Here is a 13583-nt window from a genome sequence, read left to right as displayed (position 1 = left end):
ATATTCCTATTTTCTGAAATTTTATAGACTTAATTTCTAAGCCTTACAAAATGAAAAGATTCCATTGTTCGTTTTTAAAACTTGGTATTTAGAGGACTTTAGAAAGTCTTTAGACCTTTAGAAGTCTTTAGAAGACTTTCTGGGTATAGAGGCAGAGGTATTCTGCAAAGTGCTTGCTCTATCTGAGAACTGATCAGTATTTGAAGAGTTTAATGTGGCATTTAGTTTTGAAGTCTCAGTACCAAAGAAAGCAGGACAATGACAGGTGGAGGAAGGTAGTCATTTCTAATCACAGGCCCTGCTGGGCAGCCAGCATGCTTTTCAGTCTGTTTCCATTTTTGCTAATCAATGGAAACATGAACTATGTCATAGCAATGTGGACAGTAGCAGCAAACAAACTTATGGTCTGTACATGTCTTGCTTTTTCCTGATGTCTGTTCATTCAATATAAGGAATGAGGCATCTACTGTGAGTTCTACATTGGATTGTCTTTCTCTACTAGGTTTTCTCTTCTGTGTGCCAACTTTGCAAGCTGCATATCTCTTATTTTGAATTTGATGATTTTCCACTTGTACAAGTAGCATAGGCTTATTGTAACAAGTGAAGCAGGATGCATAAAAGAGGAAATAAGTCACCCCCCCCCACACACACCGGGGTTCTCCATTTTCATCATCTGATGAAACTAAGGCTGTCTCAGTTCTATAGTCCCTCAATATCTATAGGAGATTGACTCCAAGAACTCCCACATATGCCAAAATCCGTGCATGCTCAAGTCCTATATATAAAAAATACTTGCATATGACACCCAAACATCTCCCTGTATACTTTTAATTCCCTCTAGAGTTTTTTTTACAACTAATATAATAATAGTTACTTTTATTTGTATTTTTTGTTGTATTGTTTTTCATTTATCTACTTTTTTGAAAATTTTTGGTATACAGTTGGTTGAATTTGTGAATACAAAATCTATAGAAATAGAGTGCTGACTGTATTTTGATCATAAGAGGTCTTTCAAACCTTCCTGTAAGGGCTGGCAGTGTCTCAAGTGGTAGAGTGCCTGCCTAGTAAGCATGACGCCCTGAGTTCAAACCCTCCTACCGTTAAAAGGAGAAGCCCTCCCCATTGGGCTCCAATGAGGACCTTGCGTCAAGTCTTCACAAAGACACAAAACTAATGTACCCTTCTTTCTCAAGACACTGGACAATGTAATACAGTTCTCAGACAGGACCTTTATGCAAATGCCGTTGTTCTGGTCTCCAAAAATGGATTCACAACACACTCACCGCCCAAGAGAAGTGTCTGCTCATTTGTACATGTCTATTGTATTAGATGTAAAACTTGATAACTTACCATGGATAAAGGAAAAGCCAGTGTGGAGAAAAGCAGATCCCTGAAGGCAGTTACGAACTTAATGTCTTTTTTTCCTTTAATTCTTTTCAGCACATCATCCAGGCAGGCGACCCCAAAAAAAATGGCCTGCAAGAGCTAAATTCATTACAACAAATGAGGGCATTTTCATTTGCTTTAATTAATACATTCCTCACTGATGTAAACCTGCATGCCTCTGGGAACAATGTTGATTTGAGAAGGAGGGGGCTGTTGGGCTGTTTTGGTTGAGAGCCAATTCAAGGGCTGGGCTTCCAGCTCATTGGGCCCTGACCTCACTCACTAAAACTGATTGAGGAAATTTGTTTAGGGGATAATAATGTGTACAGTATTTAGTGTAATGGACTTGAGCTAAAATGGAAACAGAATAAAGAGTCAGCTTAAAAGGAATGTAATGAGATAGATAACATGGCTGCAGAGAGGTGAGAAGAACCCGATGAACACTGCAAGGGCAAAGAGCCAGCTACAGTGGTGGCATGGTCAGGTATCTTCCGGAGAAGAAAAATTAAGATGAAGTGCTTAGGGCTGAAATCTCACTAGGAAAGACAGAATAGGGTCAGGGACAGCAGCTGGAGCACTGTGGTAGCCTGAGAAAGATACACACAATGGTGTCTTGTTCAACTGAGAGAGGAGCCACTGTACCTTCTTCCTAAAATGGGCCTTTCCAGAGACAATCTGGCCAAAGCAGGTGTTTAAATCCACAGGTCAGAGCAAGCAAGCCTCCAGCTCTAATGAGCTAGCAAGCTCTGGAAGGTCCCTAGATGCAAGATGAAAAAGAAGCAAAGGAAAGGGTAGGTTGAGTGTCCCTTATCTGAAATGAGATCCAGAGGCATTTAGGATTTTTTCAGATTTTGGGATATCTGCATATACATAATTAGATATCTTGGAGATAAGACCCAAGTCTACTTACAAAGTTCATTTATGTTTCAAATATACTTATACACATAGCCTGAAGGTAAATTTATAGACTATTTTAAATAATTTTGTGCAAAAGCCAAGTTTCATGGTATGAAAAGTTTTGGATTTTGGAGCATTTCAAATGTCTTTGGATTTGGGGTGCTCAATTTGCAATATGACAGGCAAAGTTTGCCCATTCTTGGTGCTTTTCATAATCTCCTGGCTTCTAATTTAAGGCTTTGTGGGTCACAACCACATAGGGTTTGGGCTGGTTGTGAGTTATTCTCATGTCAGAAACTTTCCTGATTCTTGGAAGTTCTGCATGGGTACCTGGAAAGCCATCTGGACTCTGCTCTTAGGATGTGAGTCATGCAAGCTCTGGAACTTAGAGGGCTAGACTAATGATTGATCATGTTGGCTCTTGAGGAACAGTGTCTGAGGCCTGGGCTCAGGGAAGGATCTTGCAGAGTTGTCCTCATGTAACTCTCTGGGCTCAGGAGTTGCCAGAACATGGATTCAGCTACTACTTACAGCTAGACCCTCAGACTAGCAGTACCAGATTATCTGGGAGCTTTCTAGAAAGCAGGACTTCTCCCACCCCCAAATCACGAAATCACAACTCTGGAAAGGGATCAGAGTAGTTATTTTTTAACAGGCTCTCCTAATACTCCTTATGTAGGCTAAAGTTCTAGAACCACTGGATTACACATAAATTTATCATTCAAAAATCCTACTAACAGGAACTGGTGGCCCATGCCTATAATCTTAGCTACTCAGGAGGCTGAGATTGGGAGGATCAAAGTTCAAGGCTAGCCCAGGCAAAAAGGTCATGAGACCCTATCTCAAAAAATCCCTAACACACAAATGGACTGGCAGAGTTCCTCAAGTGGTAGAGTCCCTGCGTAGCAAACATGAGATCCTGAGTTCAAACCCCAGTACTGCCACACACACACACAAAAAATCCTACTCACTGCTCAAAATTGTAATAGCTGTCATTGGCTCAACACTTTTTATGTGCCAGGCACTGAACTAAGGTTCTAATTCTTGTGAGAATCTTATGAATTAAGTGCTATTATTAATCCACTACCATTTTAGAGATAAGGAAACTGAGGTAAAGAGTGATTCACAAACTTGCTTAAAGTTTCATGGCTTAATCTCATTCTTAAACAAGATTTAGAAAAATTATCAGCTTTCTAAGAACAGTTAACAAAAGCACTGTGAGAGCTCAGTCAGAAGAGAGATCATTATCTCTAGGTGGGAGAATTAAAAACAACTTAAAAATAGTGATGCCTGATTTCTACTCCCAGAGATCTCCTTTAATGGACCTGGGGGTACAGCCTTGGCTCTAGGGTTCTTTTAACATCTCCCAGGTTATTCTAATCTTTGGTAGCTGAGGTTCAGAACCACCTGCCTAGAGCAACTCCAGAAATTCATGCCAGAGAATGGGAGGGTCTCCAGAGAGGTGGAGTCAGGTGGATCTAGGTGTTGAACTCTCATGGAGAGATGAGATTACTCAGGAGAGAGAAGGGAAGAAGAGAGAAGTAGGAAGCAAATGCTGGAGAAATGTCTTCATCTAAAGGACTGCATCAGGAAAGGTGATAGCCAAAGTAGCAGAGAATGAACAAGCAGACAAGAACCCTGTGGTCCCTAAAGGAAGAGGAATTTTCATACCGGAAGAGGGTATGTCAGGAAGGAGTTGGCCACAGTTTTAAAAGCTAAGCAGGGGTTGCTACTCCTACACCTGTCATTATTGGTGCTTTTAACATTGAGCCCCTAAAGGCTGCAGAATTTGGAAGTGCAGTCATTTGTACAAGAATGATAGAAGAACTTGACTCCTTCCCCAGTCTGCTTCTTCACCCACACTGCTCTCATCTCACTCCTGGTTTCACTTCCAGATGCTCAGTCTACAGCAGGCCTCTGTCTTAGGAGAAGCAGCCATGGGACTGGGCTTGGATGAAAAGGCCTCTGCTGTTCTATCAACACAGTAATTAATCACACACTGAGAGTCTGTAAGCTCTTCCCTCTTTGGTGGCTAGGCTGCCTCACCCAGCATGTGATGTCCATGTGACCTGCTGTCCTGACTCCAGAACTTCCTAGAGTCATCATGAGTCAGTGCATTCTTTCTCTCCCTCTTTCCAGTCAAAGAGCATAGAAATCAGATTAGAGAAAAGAACACACATTACTCAGCTCCTTCAGGGTTTCTCCATCAATAAAAAATTGTCTCCCCACTGCAAATTTGCCAATCACCTCCCCCCTCCACCCCCAGATCATAAGTCGTCTCACAGGCATGTGCTACCCTGGCGTCTGAAGATGCCAACAGTTTGTGAGGCAGCCTTATGGTTCAACGCTGACATAGCATCCTCTGTATGAACAAGTAATATTTGAGGAATCCCCACATCAGTGCTCAGGAGGGAAGCAATAGGTTGTTGCCAAGGAAAAGACCCAGACAAGAGCTAGGATATAAAGGAGCACCATGAGCTCTAAAGTGATACTAAGGGTGGTGTCCAGGTTCAGCTTCTCCAGATAGCCAATGGTCTGCTCATCCTTCAAGGACAATATAGTGCAAGAGAGATCAATTTCAGGAGACAGCGTTAACTGTCATGGACTCAGTTGTGTTCCCTCACAAATTTGTATGTTGTAGTCCTAAGGCCAAATCAATTGCTCGGACTGTAGCTATTTTAGGAGGCAGAGTCTTTTTTATTTTTTATATTTTGGCCACATTAGGTTTTGCACTCATAGCCTTGCACTTTCTAGGCAAATGCTATACCACTAGTGACTGTGTCCACAGGTGTGCACTACCATGCCTGGCCTGAGACATGATCTTTAAAGAGGTAACTGAGTTAAAGTGAGCTCACAGAGGCAGGCCCTAATCAATATGACTGGTTCTGACAAAAAGAGGAAACTAGCACAGGGAAGGTACAGCCATCATGAGCCAAGGAGAGGATTCAGAAGAAACCAGCCCTGCTGGCATCTTGATTTTGGTCTTCCAGCTTCCAGAACTGTGATACAAGAAATTTCCATTGTTTAAGCCACCACCTTGTGGTACTTTGTTACGGCTGCACAAGCAGATTATGCAATGGCATTATAAGAAGATAGCAACAGCTGGTCTTTTATTTATTTATTTGTTTTGGTGGTACTAGGATTTAAACTCAGGACTTCCTGCTTACAAGGCAGGCACTTTATCACCTGAGCCACTCTGCCACCCCCTCTGGTCTTTTAAGAATCTTACAACAACATGACTGTCATTTCCATTTCTCAACTATTTTGGCTGTATGGAAAAGCAGACTTCATGGTGTCTTCTTACTCAAAGTTTATTCAGAGCTGCTACTCTCTGATTCATCTTTTCTACTGGTTCTTTCCTAATTCTGCTCCATTGGAGTGTTCTGTGTCTGTCCCTAAAATGCTGCTGTTCTAAATTTGCTACCTGTCTTTCATTTCTGTTGCCGGCTGGCAAATATGACCAGTGACAGAGCTGAATTTACATTTTTTTATAAGTAATGCAATTTAAGAAACCATAGCTAAGGGACATTTAGTTTTTACATTTCCATGTGTTCACAAGTCCATGAGAATCTTAAAATCATGGCAGTGTAGCCTTTCTAAGACATCAAGCTTATTTCCTTGCCTTAAAGTCAGAACCCTTTTAAATGACTCTAGGAAATGAGAATTTCTCCTATTTAAAAAATAGTTCCAAAGAGGGAGATTCCAAGGGTTCCCTGAGCAAGACATTATGGCTCTTATTGGGTGAGTCGAGCCCAGCTTGAGGCTCTGGGCCTGACTCAGCCCGGCGGGGACTTTCTACTCCTCTCCTTCAACATGATGCAATCCCAGAAATGAAAGGCTATTCCGGAATAAAGGAGCAAATAAGAACTGGCTGGAATGTTTCATCTAATGACGTGGTGAGGGTAGTGCCGTGAAGAGTGGGTGCAAATCTATCTGAATTGATAAGTTACATTTACTACTCAGGTGCCTTTAAGAAGCTGAGATAAGAGAATAAGCTACAGATCACGAGAAGTAATGTGACCATTACAGTCTGGAATAATGAGGTGAGACCAAGAATGTCATGGAAGAATGGTTGGCCAGTGTGGACAGTGATGACAACTGGTTTTGACATAGCAGTAGGAAGTCTTGGGGTAGAATATCTGACAGGTAAGGTGGGGCTTCCTAGAAAGTGGCTCATAGCTGTTTTAGCCATGTTATGGTCATTGATTCACTCAGTCAACATTTGTGGTGAGCCAGTTAGGTTCCCAAAACTGGATTAGACACAATACAAGCCAGAACTGGCTATAAATTAATATGCTTTTATTAGGAATAAGAAAAAGCCAAAGAGGAAAAAGAGGAAGCAGATGAAGAAGAGGAAGATGAGAAGAACAGAAGTGAAGGAGGAGACATTTGCAGAGGCTGGGATTCTGAGCCTCAGCTCGGCACTTGCAGGAATCTCATTGAGGGATGTTCTGAGATTGAGGAACTGAAGGAGGCTAAGGCCAGTACAGATGTCTGGAATCAGCTGTCACACTGCAGGCCTTTGTGTATCTTAACAGCCATTGGATGCAGCAGCCCCAGGGAAGGCCCTAAACCTTGGTGAGGCAACTCCCTTTTGTCCAAGGCAACTCTGGGAGGGAAGATGATCTGTGAGCCATCAGGAACCAGTGCTCCTTCTCCTAGCCACTGCAGAATGAGTACCTCCATGCTGGGAGGTGAGAGGATCTGGGCTCCTCCTGCTCTAACCAGCAAACTGAGGCACAGAGAAATTAGGTAATCACTTAAGATCACACAGTAAAGCAAGCAGAGAGCCAGAGCTCTGGTTCCAAAGGTTAGGCCGTCAATCACTGATCTCTCTACTGTGTGTAAAGAACCCACCAAAATGCTGTCTGTCAAGGCTGCTCAATAAATTACAGCTACTTTATTTGGGAGTTGGTGGTAACTTGTTGTGATGCTATCAGCTCTTATCCCTTCAGCTATCTGAGAGCTAAAACAGTCGACTGAAGCCTCTTTGTTGGCAATACCAGTCAAGTAGGTTTTTGACTGTCAAATTTAACAGTTCCACAGATTAATAGGTTAACTTAATGGTAGACATCAAGGGTTTTCCCCAAGTACCGAAGAGGGTGCTATAATATAAATGGATCCTCATCTTTTCACTGTTCACAGCTGCCTTGGAGTTTAAATGAAAAAGGGTTGCCTCAGGACTTCAGGACTTCTCTTCCCCTAGCTCTGAGTCATCATTCCTGAGGACCTGCATGATATCTCATTGTCATTCTGAGAGCTTGAGAGTGATAGGACTGGCTACATCTTTGACAGCTTTACAGAGAGGGGAGAGAAAGAGCCTGCCTCTGTTCATGAAGGGGGGTAGGTAGGGGAAATAGGGACTGGGGGACCAACCCAGAATTTCCCCTGGAGATCCCAGTTATATGGCACCACCACTAACAATGTTTCAGAAGGAAGTTTGTTTTTAAAAGGTGAAACTTCAGCAAACCCAGTGAACCTGCAGGCCAAGTTGTAGCTAAACATCCCCCAGCCCTTACTAGCTGCTGTTCCCTGGAGCCAATGACTGTCCTTAGGTGGAAATGGGTGGATGAAGGGGAGGAAGACACGGTGTTTATAGAGGTCTCAGGCACTGCATAACTTGAGCCAACACAAGGGGATTGAGGATATCCACAGTTTAGTCTCGTGGGCTTTCCCCACCAAGTAGGACTTGTTATTCTCTGCTTAGACCTGCAAACTGTACCTATCAACTGCCCAGTACTGAGGGAGTCAAGCTTGCAGCCATAGCAAGGAGAACAGTGGCTTAAGAGTGGTCCTCTTCTAGCTGGAGTGATGGAGCAGGCAGAGTGGGGAGTGAGACACATGAGCTATGTTGGGTGGAGGTGACACTTATTCAGATCCATCATCCACCAGCCTTGGTGCTGAGTGAGGAGACGGATGTTCCACTAAGTCACCCTCCACACTGCTCCATCTCTATCAAAGAGAAGGTGACTCGAAGCTCACTACCCCTCCCACCTTCTCTCTTCACCTGCTTATTTTACTCCATGCTGCCATTTTGTCTGCTGTCCACCTGTCAGGTCATTGATCTCCATGCTGTGGTTAGGCACTATTTTCATTTTTGTTTGGCAGATGTGGAAATGAAAGACACAAGTATCTAGCCCGGGTCATAGAGACAGTAAGTGGTGGACCCGAGATATCATCCCAGAAAGCCAACCCCAGAACTCAGAATCTCTGGGCTACATGACCTCCCATCAAGTAATCTGTTGCCTCTTCCCTAGGGTCAGTTTACTACTCATCAGCAAAGACTGTCAGCTCCATATTCCTTCCTTTATGCTTCTCAGTCTGTGGTATTCTGCTACTGCCACCAACCTTATAGGAACTCCCATCTGTCTCCCCTTTGGGTACCCTGGGATAGTTTCAGGGGGAAATAAGGCAATGTTCAGAATGCTGACTTGTTCTAAAATAGGTTTTACTCTTCCAAAGGGGCATAACTAGTACATAGCCAATTAGAAATTAAAGCTAAGAGTCAGGTGTCATGGTATGCACCTGTAATCTCAGCACTTGGGAGGTTGAGGAAGGAAGATAACTTCCAGGCCAGCCTGAGCTACATAACAAGACCATTCCCCCAAAAAGAGAAATCTGTCTAAGAGGTAGGGTAGAAACTTCCTGAAAAGCTAGGTTAGATACTAACTTTACCAAGCAGATGTAAAATTTATACAGGTGGAGAAAGGTATGAGACCTCTAAAACTTGATCAATCAATTAATAATTAGCTAAAGCAAATCAGCAGAAAAATGTAGACACTGATGAATCCCTGAAATCTCAATGTCTAGAAATTTTGAGGCCCAACATTTTCCCTTAAGTTACCTATTTGAAATCTATCCTGAAATTGATTCTCTGAAATACATTTAATTCATCTTTTCCAGGTGGGAAACATTTCATGAAGTCATACTTTCAAGAGCAAAGAAGGGAAATCACCAGGGGTAAATCTCTTTCTTGTCATGTACCAGGACCAGAACTCAGAAAAGATACCACTCAGGAATGCAGCAAGCTGAGGTCAAACCAAATCAAGAGAACACATGACCAGGATTTTATGAAGTGAATACCCTGTGCCTACAGTGTGGCAAACACAATGTGGAACTGTAAACTCTTAAAGTTGGCAAGAACTTAGGTGGTAAAATTCCTGGATTTGAGCCAGTTAGAGTTTGATTGGAAGGTTAAGACCCACATGAGGGAAAGGGATTAGAAAACAATTCTATATATAAATAAGCAGAGATTGAGAGGTGCTGTAAAAAATGAGAGAAAAGAAGAAACTTGAGCTGGAGTTGGTCAGCAAAGATTTAGGAAGACTGTGGGATTTTAGGTGGTCTTCAAAGGAAGCAATTTGTGGAAGAGAGGCAACTAGGCCTTGCTTTTGAGGATAGGAAGAGAGAGGTGAGGATAGGAAGTCTATGAACTAATACTGGTGAGACAAAGCCTTTCTTCAGGAGACCAGCCTTCCTGGGAAGAAGGAGATCTGATGGGTAGGTCAGCAGGTGAGCTACTAAATCAGGAGTCTGGAACTGATTTCACAAAGCAGGAGGGAGCCACTGAAGTTTCTTGAGTAGCAAAGCATAATTTAAAAAGGAGTCATATTTATCTAAATAAGTAAAAAGTAGAGCTTTGGGAAGATTAATCTGGAATCTGAGTGGTGGATGGATGCATTGGATAGGGAAAAGACAGTAAAGAGCTAGTGTGGTCATCCAGATGCAAATTATTAAGAGACTGGAATGGGAGAGGCAAAAAGATTAGGGAAGAGGGATGGATTCGGCAAAAGGAAAAATTAATGGACTTTGGCAGCTGATCAGTCAGGGAGGAAAAAAATAGGATTAACACTAGAATATGATTGTGTCATTGACAAGATAAGTGTCCCATTCTTGGAAAATGAAGGGTTGGACTATAAGTAAGATGGAGTCAAGAAGTCAGAGAGCTAATTTATGGGAGTAGGTGATTAAGTACATTTTTTAACCACACTTTTGTGAAGTAGAAGAACCATACTAGAATTTGGATTTGATTAGAACATCAATCCATCCCAGCCCTCCTCTCTTTAGTTGACCTCCCCTTTTTTGGGATAGGGTGGCTGTACTGGGGTTTGAACTCAGGGCCTCACGTTTGCTAGGAAGGCACTCTACCACTTGAGTCACTCCACTAGTTGACCCCTTTTCATATAATGCCAATGAAGACACAAACTTCATATATATATATATATATATATATATATATAAAGATAGCCTCATAATTCAATTGGTTTTTGTTTCTTTTTTTTTTTTCATAAAATTCTAGAACTGAAGCAAACAGTCACCTTGGTGTTTCCAACACACAGGAGCTATATTCAGAGCTTAAAATTTTCAGGCTGAAATCAAGAAAATGATCAGTGGGGAGGAAAGAGTAACTCCAAGCCTCTTTAATCTGAACTCTCTCCATTTCTACCTCCCAAGCTTTCAGTACCTCTTTTTCTGACCATGCATAACTCTACCTGCCAAATGAGAATTGTAATTCCAAATGATTGGAATATTCTGTCCAGTTTTTGAAATCAAATGTTTATATGGTACCCTATATTTTTAGTCAAAAACCTCAAACCTTAATTCTCTTCTCCCATGGATGCTTCATTCTTAGCTTTTAACTTTAAAGATTTTTTTTCACATATTTCCAAAATACTTCTACAAAATCTATTTTTGTTCCATTCATTCACACTTCATTCATGAATGTGTGGTCAGCCAGGTTAGGAAGACAAGAAAGGATTAAGGCCTAAGATAGGTTTTTAAATAGTTGAAACTACTTCTTTGGTTGGGTGATTTGTTCTTTCAGATGGAGCTTGCACCTATAAAAAATTGAAGTGGGAGCTGAACATGGCAAAATGTGTTTGCTTTTCTTAGATAAATCTGTTAGTCTCTGTGTGCTGTAAAATGGCATTATTCCTCCATTGGAAATCACACTTCCTACACAACATACGCCTCTCTGCCTTCTCTTCACAGACTTTCCCTTGCAAGGTTCAAAATCCCTTCTGGATTTGTAGTCAATCCCATAGTGAAACCATTACTTTGTTCCCTCGGTTCAGCTTCAAGATGAGATTCTTTTCAAAAGAGCATTTGACAATTAGTACTGGAAGGTTGCTCAGTGGTAGAGTCCTTGCCTAGCACATGCAAGTCAATGAGTTCAATACCCTAAGTAGCCTTGAAAACAAACAATCCTCCCAAAAAAATACTACCGAGCAATCAATCAACAAACCAACTAACAAACAATAACAACAACAACAACAATAAAAAAAAAAAACAGAGGAAAAGATTAGCCCAGTAGCTACAGAGAGCTTCCAAACTGTGTTTCTCAGAGAAAATAGTTTAGTAATAGAGAAAGCCAAAACCCACCAACAATGAAGAAGGAAGACATATAATGGAATTCTGTGTTTGGTAAAATCTGAAAATGATTTGTGAAGAACCACTGATATTATAGGTAAATAAATTGCTCCCCATTATGGCCATATAGACTTACCAGATTAATGAGTGTCAAGTATTTCGTCTGTCCAACACCTTGAAAGATTTTTAATTTCCTCTCTTCCTTTCCATGTTGTGGGATGTAATAATTGAGGAAAATATACCAGTTCAAGACAAGAAAGTGATATATGCACGTTGATATCTTCATCGTGTCTACCTCTGAACAGGACACTGTGAATATGTGGAGTTCCTTCCTTCTGGTGTCCTGTGAATCACAGATGTCCTTTACAGGCTGGAGATTCATAAAAACACGTCCTTCTGGGATTAAGAGTTCCAACACAGGCTGTATTTTGTTTCTCGTTTAGACTCTTTTTCTGATAAACCTGGGAGAAAGGATTACTGCTGTTTTTCGGATACCTGCGTTTAGATAATGGTAGATAATTTGCAGTTTTGCACACGTTTCAACATTAGACTTTGAGGAGGGAAAGACGTGAGAGCTGCACTTTGTCCTGGGGCAGCAGGTAAAATGACCTTATTATGCAATACCAATACCAACAGTATCTTAAAAAAATCATTACAGTCCTGTTCTCTTTTCTTTCAGGTAGAACAGGAAATTGCAACGGTATCTCTTGAAAGAATGATAAGCCAGGAGGTGGAGACTTGGTTGTGTTTAGGGCATGAGAAAGGTAAGAAGAAAGGAAAAGAGTTGTAATTTTGCTCCTGGGATTTCTGAGGCCCTATAAAGTTTGAAACAACCTTTGATCTTCCAGGGAACAATACCAATCTCTCCCCCGCCACACACACAGACACCTGTTCTCTCTTTCTCTCTCTCTCTTTTTTTTTTCTCTCTCTCCCTTTACACTAGAAAACTAAAAGTTCCCAAATACTATATTTGCATAGGCATTTCTGTACCCAGAGAGGAAGCATAGGAAACATCTGTGGTCATGTCCCTAACATACCTGAATGAGTGTAGACATTGTTGGGAGGCAGTCAGGGTCTCTGCACTGCCATGGAGGGGACAAGACATGATCAGGCTGGGCAGAGTGCAGGGTTGGGCCCTGCCTTAGCCTCAGCAGGTGACTGAGGGATAACTGGAAATGTGATGTCTTGTGACATCACCAGCTTGTTTCCCTGGGCAACTGACTTAGAGGGTTGAGCAAATTCCTTAGAGAATAGCTTCCAACATGGTTTTGTAAGGCTGCAGTTGGTGTTACTGCTAACTTCACCAAGGCTTGGGAGAACTGGAAGAAAGACCTGCAGGAACAACGTGGAGGGCAAAACAAAAGCAAAAACAAACGCAGTCCAGAAATGGATTCCAAACATCAGGAACTATAGATAGGAGGAGAGCAGACAAAAGCCAACAACTGAAAATCTGCAAGGTAACCATATCTTATAGTGTCAGGGCTGCTATAACTAAACTAAGAGGTTTATATATAAACAACAAATGTATTCATTCCTTGCAGTTCTAGAGGTTGGAAGTCTAAGTGCTGGCAGACTCATTTTAGATTCATAGGTGCCTTCTCACTGTGTCTTCCCATGAGGACATGGGCAAACGAGCTCTCTTCAGCCTCTTTAATGAAGGCTCTGTCTTCATGCGCTAATCACCACCCCAAAGCCCCATTCCTTAATCCCATCACCTTGGGAGTTAAGATTTCAATATATGAATTTTGGGAAGGCACAAAAATTTGGCCATAGAAAATCATTCCCAAAGGAGAGAGTAATCTAAAACATAAGTGACATTGTAATCTTATATAAAACTTCATAGTCCAGGCTAAAATTGCAAATAATAGTGGCAACTAATATATTTACAGTTGTTACTACTGGCCAGGAATCCTTCCAAGTGCTGTACATTT

The 13583-nt window shown here is 41.7% G+C and overlaps 1 protein-coding gene across 2 annotated transcripts in view; it reads right to left on the bottom strand.

Annotated features, from left to right (window-relative positions):
• Adtrp (androgen dependent TFPI regulating protein) overlaps positions 1-13583 on the bottom strand; it is a 99030-nt gene that overhangs the window by 58848 nt on the left and 26599 nt on the right. The window contains exons 2-3 of one of the 2 annotated variants that reach the window (XM_074082902.1): positions 11789-12113; positions 1351-1485 (exon numbers count right to left, since the gene is read on the bottom strand). In XM_074082902.1, coding sequence (XP_073939003.1) covers positions 1351-1485; positions 11789-12034 — 381 coding nt within the window. In that variant the 5' untranslated portion in view covers positions 12035-12113. Of the gene's footprint in view, positions 1-1350; positions 1486-11788; positions 12173-13583 lie in introns of those variants that run through there. The other variant, XM_020152807.2, reaches the window with a different exon arrangement.

The sequence above is a fragment of the Castor canadensis genome, chromosome 8 (genome assembly GCF_047511655.1).
Source record: "Castor canadensis chromosome 8, mCasCan1.hap1v2, whole genome shotgun sequence".
NCBI lineage: Eukaryota > Metazoa > Chordata > Mammalia > Rodentia > Castoridae > Castor > Castor canadensis.
This window is presented reverse-complemented; position numbering and strand designations above follow the sequence as displayed.